The following is a 15022-nucleotide window of genomic DNA, read 5'->3' as shown; positions in this document are numbered from 1 at the left end:
ATCAACTGGATAGCATCTATGTTGTTTTAAACTCTCTAAAATACAATCAGAACTCATAAGTGACACTACAGCAACACCCTGTCAACCAACTCAAGCAACAGCATAAACTCTAGCACCTATGCAACCACACAGCATCATGTAAGGTCACACCTTCGCAACAGCATAACAAGTTTTGCATGGGCAAACACCATTCTCATTTTTTTGGGGGACTACGCAAACCGTAGTTTCCAGTATGATTGTATCTCTCCGGATGACGCAGAATGTAAACACATCCACAGATGGGTGATTCTGAATCTAAATAATCCTGTTGTTTTCAGATGCTCCTTTGAGGGTCTTTTTTCAGTTGTTTGTTCTGAATACATACTTGCATTTAGTGGGGGAATTCATCGGGATGGTAACCATGGTAACCCTCCAGCCCAAATTACTTCTGGTTTTTCTACTCAAAGGGAGGCGTTCTCTCCATCACAGTAAGAGAGAGTGGAAAATATATGCAATAGTTGCTCTCAAACCTGGAGCGTATTATTTGAAGAGAGGAAATATCAGATCACTATTTAGTTGTTTGCTAGTAAACGTTGTTGTCAGTTACTGACTCAAATATCATGTTTAGACCCCCGTACAGCCTTGTTGATGCACTTTGTGACAGTTTAGAATATGACCTGTGCTTCTACAAAATAGAAAAAAAGAGGAAGTGGTGCCTTACCACTTCCTGGCTGGTGTTTGCAACAGGCCTCACCCCTAAATTAGTTCTTGTTTTTGTTTTTAGTCGATTCAGAAAGATGGTCGGTTGTGTTGTAGAAGTTACTCGATCCTTGTAGGAAAGGTGACAGGACTGATTGGACAACATTCATCTGAAAGAAGGAGGATTTCTCCAGACGTGTGGCGAGAGTTGAGGTGAAAGTTTTGACAGCAAACATGGTTGTACTGTATTGCTCTTTCATAGCATCTCAGTAGACTTCATGGGTTTCTCTTTTAAATGAATGCATCACCTTTGTCTCAGATGTTTCTCCTAGAATTGTTTTGGAGAATCAAAATAGTTGATGAACATTAATTGTAAAGCTCCATAAAATGAATTTGGATAGCATATTTCAGATCATTTGGTCTTTGAAGAAGTGTATAAGACAATATTAAGATATTTTTGATATCTGAGCATAGTTTGAGACATTATTGAGATCTTCTCTTAAACTCTACAGGCAAAAGTTGGCTACTCACTTTTTCTCCTGAGGAGAGAAATCTATGAAGTTTCAATTTGCTTTCGATTTTACCTCATTGCTACACATTTAAAGCAATAATTTACTCTAAAATAATAATTATGATGTCTTTGTGGAGCTTGAAGGACATGGTCACCATTACATTTAGCCTACTGTAGATATATTTTTGAAATGACCGTAAATATGGCAGGGTTTTCATTTCAGGGCCAACTATTGCTCTAAAGAGGAAGAGATGGTTGAGTTTTGAGACGTTTCTTTCTCTTTCCATCTTGTTTTTCTCTCCCGCAGCATGTTTTTGTTGTCAGAGAGCTTTATGTTTTGCCTGTCAGTCTGAGTTAAGTCAATGTGGGCTGGCGTGCATGATGCAGGAAGGCAGAAATCTCGGAGCTCCTTGTGTTCTCCTCCATTCAGATCAGTGCTGACTGCCGCAGACGTCTGCTGTGTGTTGTGGAGATTCTCCGTCCTTGTGTTTTGACGTTTGAAGTCGGCTTCGGTTCGCTGTACTTCATCATAGCCAGAAAAATGTCCGTTCAAAAACAAAACCTTGAGATGAATCGCGCCCTTGAAATTCCCTCAGGACACAAACACGCAGACAGAACCTGAACATCACTTGGTTTTCAAACAGAAGCGCTGGAAAAATAAGTCTGCTGAGTGAAACTATTAATAAAGTTTGCTTTTTGACAAAAACTATGTTTTGAAACAGTCAAAAGAATGGTGGAGACTGTGGAGCTGAAGAGGACATTGGCGAATTCGGCAGTCGTCAGGGTGAGCGGTCATCACATCATACGACAATGTCAGGACTGCATCCCAGTTTACATTCTACAATTCAGTTACATAAGTATGTAGCCTACTTCGCTAATAATGGGAAAGAACAAACGTCTGGCTACAGTATTGGGACAATATATAAAAATATCTTAATGTCACACATTTTAGTGATATTAGTGCCTGGCATATCACTAAAATGTGTGTTCGAAACCACACTTGCTTTAGTACTACTATTTACTTTTTATGCAGTATTTAGCCTACTGTGCACAATTGTGCGCCAGGCTATATGCATGAAGTAACCTTCTAACTATGCCATTATGTATAGGCCTATACAACTAGAGCAAACGGTGGCTGAGAGAGCTCAACGCGCTGCAACTTCAGAAAACACATGCAAAAAGAAAACGCACCAGCAAATCAAGAAAACATCTTCATCAGTTTGACAACACATGCGCTGCAAATGCTCACAACGCAAACAAATAAAGAAATGCATTGCATTGCTAATACTCACAACACAACCAAATAAAGAATTTTATTTGCAACGTTTGTTTGTTTGGTTGTGCTGTGAGCATTTGAAACGCGTGTGTTGTCAAATTGATGAAGTTCTTTTCTTAATTTGCAGGTGTTTTTTTCTATTTGCAGTGTGTTTCTTTGTTTGGTTGTGCTGTGAGCATTTGCAACACCTACTGTCAAATTGATGAAGATGTTTTCTTGATTTGCTGGTGCTTTTTCTATTTGCATGTGTTTTCTGAAGTTGCAGCGCGTTGCGCTCTCTCGGCCACCGTAAGAGCACACTAAACAGGGATGCGTTTCCCAAAAGCATCGTAAGCCTAAGTTGATCGTAGCTCCATTGGTTTATTAAGCTTACAATGCATTTGGGAAACACAGCCCATAGCGGTATATCCCACATTGCAATGCACTCCACTTGACCTCCCATTTCTAGTATAACGAATGAACTGGAAATAATTACAGCCCTGTTATTATTTTGTCTATTCTGATGTAATATTAAAATTTTAATAATAATAATAATAATAGTAATAATGTCTTTTACAAGTATGAGGTTGCTGACATTGGATTGGATGATAGGTCTTTGGAGGGTGTGGTTTCTGGAGAGGGTGTGTCTAATTAAGGCTGAACAACTGAAATTGCATGCAGCACCTTTAAATAAATGTTCTATTAATATTACTTAAAATTGAGCTTTTTACATAAAAAATATACAATTGACAATTTTAAAAGAGACTTACAACAAACTCCTCTTCTACTGTGCAAGGGGTTATGGGTTTTGAAAAAACATCAGAATGAACTCATTGTGCACATTTGACTTGCTATTTTTAACATACTAGGATTCAGGACACACTAATCCTAATCTTCTATAGTAAGTATAGTATGTGAATTAGGATGCAGTCATAGTCTTTTATGAAGGACAGACCCAGTGTTTAGCTGAAAGCAAATAAGCATCCTGAGCCCAATAATGTGGCAAATAACGTGTTTTATTGTGGGTTTTAAGGAGGAGAGAGAAGAATGATGATTCAACCGACATCTTTAGAAGACCCCAAACTCAACAAACTTAAAGAGGTGAGATATTTAACTTTTTAGGGTGGTGTGGCTCAGGTTTGAAAACTGGGAGATTTCTGGTTTGAGCTATTAAAAGTGTTTTTTAATTGACTATTAACTAACCAAGTGATCTCAGGGAGAACATAATTTCCTGAGGACTGTCTGAATATCTGTATCTGGATTTTCTCTGGTGTTTTGTGGCAGGTTTTGTTGGAATGGATCAACAAAACTCTGAAAGTTGAACACATTGTGGTGCGAACACTGGAGGAAGACCTCTATGATGGACTCGTCCTTCATCACCTGTTACGTAAGAATCATGTCAAAGCAACATTATTGGGTGAAGCTCACATACTTAAAGGAATATTTCAACCCAAAAATGAAAACATGCTAAAAATGTACTTACTCTCAGGCTATCCAAGATGTAGATCATTTTCTTTTTTCATCAGAATAGATTTGGAGAAATGTAGCATTACATAACTTGCTTACCAATAGATCCTCTGCAGTGAATGGGTGCCGTCAGAATGAGAGTCCAAACAGCTGATAAAAACATCACAATAATCCGGACTCCAGTCCATCAATTAACGTCTTGTTAAGCGAAAAGCTGCATGTTTCGAATAAAGAAATTTTTTAGGAAGCAACAGTTTGAAGTTAAAACATCTTAATGATGGATTTGTTTTTTACAAACACACAACGTTTTACCTCACAAGATATTAACTGATGGACTGGAGTGGTGAGGATTACAATTATTATTGTGATGTTTTTATCAGTTGTTTAGACTCTCGTTCTGACGGCACCCATTCACTGCAGAGGATCCATTGGTGAGCAAGTGATGTAATGCTACATTTCTCCAAATGTGTTCTTTTGAAGAAACAAACTATCTACATCTTGGATGGCCTGGAGGTGAATAAATTCTCAGCAAATTTTCATTTTTGGGTAAACTATTGTTGAATTGTCATAAAAATTAAGTCTTTTTTTTTAGGTGAAAGGTCACCCTCTATACAATCACGTTGTCACGCCTGTGTATGTTTTGATCCCAGGCAGGTTAGCAGGTGTTCAGTTACATGCAGAGGAGATCGCGTTGAGCACTGACGCACAGGTACGGAAACTAGAGGTGATCCTGACAGCTCTCAACGAGTCCTTAGAGATGAACGAGGAAACGGCCAAATGGAATGTTAAACGTAAGCCAATCAGATCAGCTATTGTCACTGACCTATTTACATATTTATAAGCATATGCACACTGTTCTCCCACCCAAATCTGCCAGTCATTCACAGCAAAGACCTGTTGGCTACATTGCATCTTCTGGTTGCTATGGCGAGGCGTTTCCAACCCGATCTGGTCCTGCCCCTAAAAGTCAGCGTGGAGGTCATCCAGTGTGAGGTAATTGATTACTATTGAAATTATTTGAATGTATAAACTAAATGTTTCAAAAATAAACTAGCTGTATATTAAAGAAACAACTCCACCACAATACTACTGTTCTAGGTGGTTGCCAGGGTATTGCTAAGATTTTCCGCATGTTCATGTTTAAAAGAAATCCACATCTCATATTCTTGTCGTCTGGTATTTGAAATATTAATATGCATATAATGGAAATATTTTTTTCATAATATAATAAATGTTTTCATAATTTTTCATAATATTTTCACAATTCATCTACAAATGATTTAAAAAAATGAATATGCATAGTGTAAAGAGCAATTATTTTAATGTATTTTCACAATTCGTCATCATTGTATATTTAAAAAATAAATATGCATATTGTAATGAAAAAAATGACTGCATGTTTTCATTGTTTGTTACAACATATTATTTGAAAAATGAACATGCATATTATTATGGGAAAAACTGACATAATTGCATTTTATTTTAAAATTAATGTGCATATTATATTGACCAGTTGTTTTCATAATTTTTCACAACTCATTACTGTGTATTTTTTTGAAGAATTAATATACATATTATAATGAACAGTTGTTTTCATAATTTTTCACAGTTTTTCAATGCATATTATTTTGAAAATTAATATGCATATCATAATGAAAATATTGATTTAATATTTTCTTTTTCACAGTTCATCAATTCATATGTTTAGAAAATCAATATGCATATTATAAAGAAAAAAATATATAATTTTTTATGTTTTGAAAAAAAAGATTATAATTTTTTCATAATGTTTCACAATTTATCACAGCAAAAAATAAAATCATCTGCATATTATGAAAAATTGCTTAATTTGTTTACCACAATCATTGCATATTATTTAAAAAAAATTATCAAAAAACGTTGTCATAACGTTTTCACAATTCATTATCTGAAAAATAAATATGCATATTAATATCCATCATCCGATCAGATCCAATGGAATGAAGTCCCACATTATTCATTTTGAATATTCACTGAGCAGTAAAATTATATTACAGAAGTTAAATATTCATGTTGTCAGGATTCATTAAAATCTAATTTGTTAAACAGGTAACAAAAAGTGGCATCAAGGCAGACAAGCAGACAGAATTCATCACATTTCAAAGGTTTGTGAAGATCCTCCTTCACTATTAAACATTTAACTGCACTTTGAATCTCTGACACCGTCCAAACCAGTGTTTTCATGGTCTGCTGTGTGTCTCCGCAGTAATTCCAGTGAATCGCTAGAGAGAGAATCTAACAGTGAGTCAAACGGAAGCTGAACTCTGAGCCTTTTCATTTCCATATTTATAAGCATCAGTAACTTTCAGATAGTTGAGGCGTATAAAGAAGAAAGCGTTTGCTTCTTAATCTCTCTCTTGCACTGTCTTTGCAGAGGAATGTCCCATTGATGAGCTCTTCAAGCTGGAGGCTCACAAAATTGAGACCGTGAAAAAGGTTGGGATCCAGTTCGACATGTCTCTAAATGTAGTCTTTGACACACATCTCCCACAGCTTCATTGAGTTCTCTTTCCTACAGGCCATTTTGCACTTTGTGAATAAGAACATGTCATCTCTGGGACTGAACGTGACCGACCTTGACAAACAGGTGTGCAAAAATATACTTAGCCTTAGGCCATCCAAAATTTAAATGTAGATGAGTTTGTTTCTTCATTAGATTTGGAGAAATGTACAATTACATCACTCACCAATGGATCCACTGCAGTGAATGGGTGCCATCAGAATGAGAGTCCAAACAGTTGATAAAAACATCACGATAATCCACAACTCCAGTCCATCAATTAATGTCTTGTGAAGCCAAAAGCTGTGTGTTTCTAAAAAACAAACACATCATTAAGATGTGATTCTCTCCTGATTCAGACGAAATATGCCAACCTGGTCTCATGGCATAAACGTACCTGGGTGCACTTTTTAGCGAGACCGTTTTTACCTTACTGTTGCACCGCAGTTTCAAAGAGAAATGTCCGCTGAGTGGCGCTAAAACATGGGTTCAATACGTAAACCCTGGCACGTTTTATTACGTTGATATAGGTACATATTGCTGTGTTTCAGAATTCAAATATTCAGGGACCGTCGTTAAAAATTAATGCTCTGTTGTGTTGGAAATATGCCTACACCAAACCCAACCCTAAACCTACCCGATAGTGTTGACACATGCAAAACTGATATAAAAACGCATTTGTTGATGCAACCGTGTCATTTGAACTTCCTTATATGCAGATTTGAACTGCTTTGTTGAACCATGGTTACACAGGATTCGAACCTGAAGTCTTCACCTCTCAAGTACATCTCCGTACTCCGTGAGCTACCAAACAAACCTACTGTATAAGAAAACCCATAAATATATATATTTTTTTTTAAAAGTCGTGACGTATTGTCAAGTATGGTGACCCATACTCGAAATTGGTGCTCTGCGTTTAACCCATCCAAGTGCACACACACAGCAGTGAGTAGTGAACAAATGCACACACACCGTGAACACACACCCGGAGCAGTGGGCAGCCATTTTATGCTGCAGCGCCCGGGGAGCAATTGGGGGTTCGAGGTGCTTGCTCAAGGGCACCTCAGTTGTGGTATTGAGGGTGGAGAGAGTGCTGTACATTCCCTCCCCCCACCTACAATCCCTGCCGGCCGGGGACTCGAACCCGCAACCTTTCGATTACGAGTCCGACTCTCTAACCATTAGGCCACGACTTCCCTCAAATATGAAGCTGGATATGTGTGATTCTAATGTTAAAAAGCATCAGTTTTCAAATCTCCCAACATATTAATATTGTTTTGAAGTCATAACACGATACTCTTCAAGTAATTGTGCGAAAATTACGCTTTATTTCGAAACTCTGTAAATTTGTGTGAAAAGGAATAAAAGGAGTCAGAGTTTTACTGCCTCTAAGTGTTCATTTCTTTTGGAAACTGCAGTGATATGCACTTATTGGTACGTATTTCGCGTCTCGCTAAAAAGTGTGCCCAGGTACGTTTATGCCATGAGACCAGGTAGAAATATGCATAGATCAAGCACCGTTTACAAGTGAAAAGGTCCACAGCTCTGCACAGTTTAGCGCCAACCCTAATCAAACACACCTGGGGTGTATTCCAGAAAGCACGGTTAACTTACCTTCAGCTAAACCCTGAACTTTGGGTTGATTAACAAAGTTAATCTGCACCAAGATGGCGCCGAGCATGGCAGCCGTGTTGCGAGCTCCAAGAAAACTCTGCAGTTTTTCTTATGTTTCTTATGTTTTATTTGTTATTTTGTTGTTTCACGTGTTAGATGTTGTCAGTATAACTGTCTACGATAGACAGACGCTTTTAAACATTGGTTCCTTCGTCGCGCAACGCAAACCGGACTTTGAGTTCCTGAACGCCGGCGCCTTGTTTACAGATACCGCATCAGAGCCCTTTGTCTGGGCTGCACGATCGCGACCGAAGAAACGCCGCCGGAAAAGGGGGAAGAGAGCCGGCGTCCTTGTCAGACTCAGACGCCGTCCCCTCCGACCTCCTCTCCCAACTATTTTGCTGGCTAACGTTCAGTCACTGGACAACAAACTCTGTGAACTGCGGGCACGCATCTCATACCAACGGGAAACAAGGGACTGCTGCATTATTTGCCTCACAGAAACCTGGATGTCGGCAGTGGTTCCAGACTCAGCCATCGAGCTCACGGGGTTCTCCGTGCACCGCTCGGACAGAACGAAAGAGCTCACAGGGAAAAGCAGAGGTGGGGGCGTCTGTTTATTTATCAACAACTCGTGGTGTGATGAACGGAACCTACACTCTATTAAATCCTCCTGCTCCCCTGATCTGGAATTTCATATGCTTCTGTGTCGACCATTCTGGCTACCGAGGGAATTTACAGCGATCATAATCACAGCTGTTTACATTCCCCCTCAAGCCAACACAGACCAGGCACTCAAGGAACTGTACGGGAATATAAGTGAGCAGGAAACCGCGTACCCAGATGCAGCGTTTATTGTTACGGGGGACTTCAACAAAGCCAACTTCAGAACAATAGCTCCAAAATACTTTCAACACATCACCATCAACACGCGTGGTGATCGTGTACTTGATCACTGCTACTCTCCTTTCCGGGACGCCTACAAATCGCTCCCCCGCCCACCTTTCGGCAAATCGGACCACACTTCCGTTCTGCTCCTGCCTGCTTATAGGCAGAAACTGAAACGAGAAGCACCCGCCCTCAGGACAATTCAATGCTGGTCGGACCAATCAGACGCTATACTACAGGACTGTTTTGATCACGTGGACTGGGACATGTTCCGGGCAGCGTCTGATGACGACATAGAGGTGTACTCAGATACTGTAACGTGTTTCATCAGGAAGTGTGTAGAGGATGTAGTACCGACAAAAACAATCCGCATCTACCCCAACCAAAAACCGTGGATTAACAGCGATGTTCGAGCAGCCTTGTCAGCGCGGACATCTGCCTTTAAATCCGGAAACTCTGACGATCACAAACAAGCCAGTTACGATCTCAGGAAATCAATCAAAGCTGCCAAACGACAATATAAAAACAAAGTTGAAGAACAATTCAAAACCAACAACGCAAGAAGCATGTGGCAGGGTATCAACAACATCACAGATTTCAGAGGGAATAAACCAGCTACTGTGAACATTGCCGCCTCTGTACCGGACGAACTTAATCACTTTTATACTCGTTTCGAGGCTCACAACACAGCCCACACAGAGCGCGCTCCCGCGGCTGTAGCAGAAGAGGCGAGCGCACTTTCCTTTTCCGTCGCAGATGTAACCCGATCCTTCCGACGGGTGAACATCCGCAAGGCTGTGGGTCCCGATGGCATCCCAGGCCGTGTGCTCCGAGCATGCGCATTCCAACTGGCCGGGGTTTTCACAGACATTTTTAACCTTTCCCTCTCTCTGTCTGTGGTTCCCGCATGCTTCAAAAAATCCACCATTGTGCCCATACCAAAGAAAAATAAAATCACATGCTTGAATGACTGGAGGCCCATTGCTCTGACACCCATCTTCAGCAAGTGCTTTGAGAAACTCATCAGAGACTACATCTGCTCTGTGCTGCCTGACTCACTGGATCCCCTACAATTTGCATATCGCAGAAACCGTTCCACAGACGATGCTATTGCCTTCACCCTGCACACTGCTCTCTCTCACCTGGAAAATAAGAACACCTATGTGAGAATGCTGTTTGTGGACTACAGCTCAGCATTCAATACCATAGTGCCTGCCACACTGGTTGAGAAGCTCCAGACTCTGGGACTAAACGGATCTCTGTGCAGCTGGATCCTGGACTTCCTGACAGGCAGATGTCAGGTGGTCAGAATGGGCAACAACACTTCATCCCCGCTGACCCTCAACACTGGTGCTCCTCAGGGCTGCGTCCTCAGCCCACTCCTGTACTCCCTGTACACACATGACTGTACAGCAACACACAGCTCCAACGTCATCGTCAAATTTGCTGACGACACAACGGTGATAGGCCTGATCACTGACAACGATGAGACGGCCTACAGAGAGGAGGTGAGAACCCTGACTAAATGGTGTCAAGAGAACCACCTCTCACTCAACATCGACAAGACCAAGGAGCTGGTGGTGGATTTCAGGAGACAGAGCAGAGAACACACACCCATCACCATCGACATGACACCTGTGGAGCGAGTAAACAGCTTCAAATTCCTCGGTGTTCACATCACTGAGGATCTCACATGGTCCGCTCACACAGATGCAGTGCTGAAGAAGACACACCAACGCCTCTTCTTCCTGAGACGGCTGAGGAAGTTTGGAATGAGCCCCAGCATCCTCAGATCATTCTACACCTGCACTGTGGAGAGCATCCTGACCGGCTGCATCACCGCCTGGTTTGGAAACAGCACTGCTGGCAACCGCAAAGCAAAGCAAAGGGTCGTGCGAACTGCCCGTCACATTGTTGGAGGTGAGCTTCCCTCCCTCCAGGACATCTACACCAGGCGGTGTATAAAGAAATCTCGGAGGATCATCAGTGACTCCAGCCACCCGTCCCACAGACTGCTCTCTCTGCTGCCCTCAGGAAGACGTCTCCGCAGCATCCGATCCCGCACTAGCCGACTGAGGGATAGCTTTTTTCCTCAGGCTATAAGGCTAATGAACAGTCAAAACTAACACACCCTACAGCACACTCCCACTTTACAATATACCACGCACTGCACTTTAATTCCATACAGTTCAAACTGGACTACCAGTACACTACTGCACAAATACAACAATCTTTTTGCCAGCACTGGATACCATCCAATGCACATCCATGACATTTGCACATCCGGTTTATATATAATCTGCTGCATCTCGCATATTACTGTGTGTATATAACGTAGAATGTGTACTACATACTGTGTATAATGTGTATCGGTAACTGTATGTCTGTCTAATAGTACACTGTGTGTACTGAGTATATGTATGTGTATATTACACATTGTCATCTGTATAAGTCTGTACGTATGTATGATAATGTCTATATGTAAATTGTTTTTGCAGTGTCTGGAGCACGCTCTCAAGAATTTCACTCACGAAGGCACACGTGCTGTGGTGATGTGACAATAAAAGTGATTTGATTTGATTTGATTAACCCCAAACCTTGCTTACTCGAGGTATGTGGTTCCAAAAACACGTCCAGGAGTAAGTTCATTCAACTCTGAATATGTTCCTGGTTAAGACTCAAGACATTCTCAACAGAGCAACGAATCGACGAGTCACAATGGAAACGGACGCTAAGAAAAAGCGCACCATGCTGTTTCTTCTTCTTTTGTTCAATGGTCGTTTACATGCTTAGTGCATATCGCCACCTAATTGATGGTTGTGCAATATTTTTTTTTCCGTTTAATGTTTAATGCTCGAGAATATGACTTATAGATTTTGTTTGATGCTAATTATGTATTAAAGGGGTCATATGACATTGCTAAAAATAACAATATTTTGTGTATTTGGTGTAATGCAATGTGTTTATGTGGTTTAAAGTTAAAAAAACACATTTTCCACATACTGTACATTATTGTTGCTCCTCTATGCCCCGCCTTTCTGAAACGCGTCGATTTTTAAAAAGCTCATCATTCTGAGAAGCAAGGCGTGCTCTGATTGGTCAGCTATCCAGTGCGTTGTGATTGGCCGAATAGTGTGTGATAGAAATGTTACGCCCCTCACCGTATTGTGATGGCGTTTCCCGGTTCGACGAGACTAAAACAATAAAACCCATTACAAACGAGGCATTTGTTGCATCCATAATCGGGACATAATACTGATTATAATGACTTGCACTGTCTTTTTAGGCGTCACATTGCATCGCACCTCATCGTGCTGCATTGTGCCGCGTAAACATTAGCATGTCTGCATTTGTGATTGGGGAAACGACAAACAACAAGAGCTACTCTACACAGCTCAAAACTCGCATTTGAATATAAGAAACATACTTACAGGCTGTGAGTCAGAAGCGTCAGACTGTCCTTGCAAAGTTGGAATTGCCCCACTTCATAGAAACAGCCTTTGTGCAAGCCAGCATTGTAGGCTACTCTCCTGCCAGGTTCAGGAAATAGTCCTCCGTAAATTGCGCTGCACACACTCTAATATTTGCATTGTACTGCTCTGGAACAGTGTTGTAAATACAACTTAACCACTGATTTCTAGTTGTGTCCTCTTTTGGAAGCCCAAACAAAGTAGTTTCGCTTTCACAACGAAACACGGTGTCTCCAGGACATGGTGCCGACGGCAGCAACAGTACTACAGCTAGAATAAAAATCACGCCCTCTTTCTTACATACCCTGAAAGTAACCTCCGATTTTGGAACCGAAAGCTTAACCAAAAACTTACCCGGGTTTGTCACATAACCTGCTTTCTGGAATACACCCCTGATCCAGCTAATCAATGTCTTCAGGATTACTAGAAACTTCCAAGCAGGTGTGATTTGGAGCTGGTTGGAGCTAAACTCTGCAGAGCTGTGGCCCTCCAGGAATTAACTTTGAGACCACTGATATAAGCCCTTTATGGGTTTGTTTTTTATGTCTCACATTCATGTTTATGTTTATTATTTTATAATGTGATTTTGTTAGTTTGCAGATGGAGTGATTCTGCTCTTGTTGATCGGTCAGTTGGAGGGCTTCTTCATTCCTCTCTGCGAGTTCTTCCTTTGTCCTGTCGGGAGCTCAGAAATGGTGAGAACCTGAGAAAATATTTAGAGTTTTGCTTTTGCATCGAAACAAGAGAACCATGTTGTTAGTGAGCTCCATTTCGCTTAATAAGCACAACAATAAGCACAATTTAATTCAGGCATATGATTTTACATCAGCGTAACTTCACATGCTCTGCCAGGAAATGTCTCGCCATTGTATAATTAACGTCTCTTAGGATGACTGTGGATAGGACAGCACAGCAGCATAAGGCATGTTAAGAAACTGAGGGTAATGCAAAAGACAGAAATCAAAACTAATGATCTCATAGTTACCAGTGTTGCGGGTTTACATTACATTTAATTGTTTGTTTAAAAAATGTTTGATCTTTTTGTCATTGCTGTTTATTCACCTATGCAGCTTCATAATGTGACGCTTGCATTGGATCTTCTCATAGACCGAGGACTTCCTGTTCAGTCAATTGACCCTCAAGGTAATTATTTTGGGACAATCCAAACCCTCGCTGTCTTGATGTTGAGTGTGTACACTGTAAACAAAACCACTTGAGAAGGGTAAAATTGTCTGTTTCAAATTAGACTGAATGGTTTAATCAAACATTTTTTTTATTTATATTAAATATTTTCAAATTCAATTAAATGCTCATTACTTATTTAGAATCAAGAATTCTCTCACTTCATCTTCCATCTTGAATTAATTTTTTCACAATGCAGTAAAACTTCATTAAGGATGTGTGCACTACTGCTGGAACTACAACCAGTATTTAAGCTGCTTTTGTGTACTTCTTTAGTAGAATAGCTGTTAGCATTGATTGCTGATATGTCTGGTTGTTCATTCAATAATAAGCTCATTTCTCGTGTTTCTCACAGATATTGTTTCCCAAGATGTTCCAGCCACTGTGAAAGTGCTGTATTACTTATTCAAGACGCACAAAAACAAATAATCTAGTGACTCCAGACCTTTCAATTCAATAAAACCTTTCAGAATGCTTTAAATAATCAAATTCACTGTAAATGTGCGTCTTTCTTCTGACTAAAAATCAGGGCACCGAGTCAGATTACTTTGGCACTCGGAGTGTTAGAACACATTAGAAGCAATTGTACAGAGTGTCTCTGAACCATAGAAGAGGCTTCAGAGAGAAAATGAGAGAACATGGCCACTCATCTCATCATGGAAATTGCTTTTGGATGCTGACAGCTTCAATTTAATGTCACCTTTTCACTCTTCTACTTTCCAAGGTTGTTTTTTTCTATTGGACAGATGTGCATTAGTCTTAATGTATCGCTCAACAGATTTCTGCTGACTTGCAGCTTGTTGTCAAATAAAAGTGGCATATATAGCAGCTCTGAAACGATGTCACTTTTTCTTTAATAGACTTCTCGACTATATGTGTGTGTGAGTCTGAAGAACCGTTTATGGAGAAATTACTACGTGCAAAAATAAATAAAATTTAATTTATTTTAAATAAACCTTATTCTAATCTATAAAAGTAGTATTAAAATATATACAATTCAAACTCATTTTGATGCTCTTTAGTGTCAGTGTTCAGATCGCTGTAGAAGCAGCAGTAAGGAACGCGCGTGAACCGATCATCTCTTCCTCTGCTAGTTATGAAAAACATGAATGAACATCAGAAGGTATGTTAAAAGATGCAGTACAACTTACTGAAATGTGTAAACTCTCACGTATTCGCCTAATCAGTGTTTCAACCGCGAAAAGACGTCAATTAAACCGCTTGTGAACAAAACGTGACATGATGATAGGTTACATTTTACCTCAGGAAAGTCAGTTAGTTATAAACCTTTGCTAAAATCGGAAATATGTGTGACCCTGGACCACAAAACCAGTCATAAGGGTACATTTTTTAAATTTGAGATTTATACCTCTGAAAAAATAAGCTTTGCATTGATGTATGAGTTGTTAGGATCGGAC

General features: G+C 40.2%; 1 protein-coding gene across 3 annotated transcripts; it reads left to right on the top strand.

The window, feature by feature from the left end:
- Positions 1-673: 673 nt before the first annotated feature.
- parvg (parvin, gamma) lies at positions 674-14464 on the top strand. Of its 3 annotated transcripts, none has more exons than XM_079412425.1 (13): positions 674-891; positions 1912-1973; positions 3478-3545; positions 3729-3831; positions 4562-4702; positions 4789-4904; positions 6000-6055; positions 6157-6191; positions 6325-6386; positions 6469-6537; positions 13016-13117; positions 13493-13565; positions 13960-14464. In XM_079412425.1, the coding sequence occupies exons 3-13, from the start codon at positions 3492-3494 to the stop codon at positions 14031-14033; spliced, it is 885 nt and encodes a 294-aa protein (XP_079268551.1). In that variant the 5' UTR covers positions 674-891; positions 1912-1973; positions 3478-3491; the 3' UTR covers positions 14034-14464. The 3 variants fall into 3 exon arrangements, with proteins under 3 accessions (XP_079268551.1, XP_079268550.1, XP_079268552.1); XM_079412424.1 differs by having other exon boundaries at positions 13493-13597; positions 13889-14431; XM_079412426.1 differs by having other exon boundaries at positions 683-891; positions 1497-1973; positions 13960-14438.
- Positions 14465-15022: the final 558 nt, after the last annotated feature.

This window comes from Barbus barbus (genome assembly GCF_936440315.1).
Source record: "Barbus barbus genome assembly, chromosome: 48".
Classification (NCBI taxonomy): Eukaryota; Metazoa; Chordata; class Actinopteri; order Cypriniformes; family Cyprinidae; genus Barbus; species Barbus barbus.
This window is presented reverse-complemented; position numbering and strand designations above follow the sequence as displayed.

Excerpts from the sequence above, each read along its gene's own strand:
- parvg (XM_079412424.1), top strand. The coding sequence starts at position 3,492 with ATGATGATTCAACCGACATCTTTAGAAGACCCCAAACTCAACAAACTT. Across the intron at positions 13,118-13,492 it reads CTGTCGGGAGCTCAGAAATG|CTTCATAATGTGACGCTTGC; the intron begins GTGAGAACCTGA and ends TCACCTATGCAG. Across the intron at positions 13,598-13,888 it reads GGACAATCCAAACCCTCGCT|CTGTTAGCATTGATTGCTGA; the intron begins GTCTTGATGTTG and ends TTAGTAGAATAG.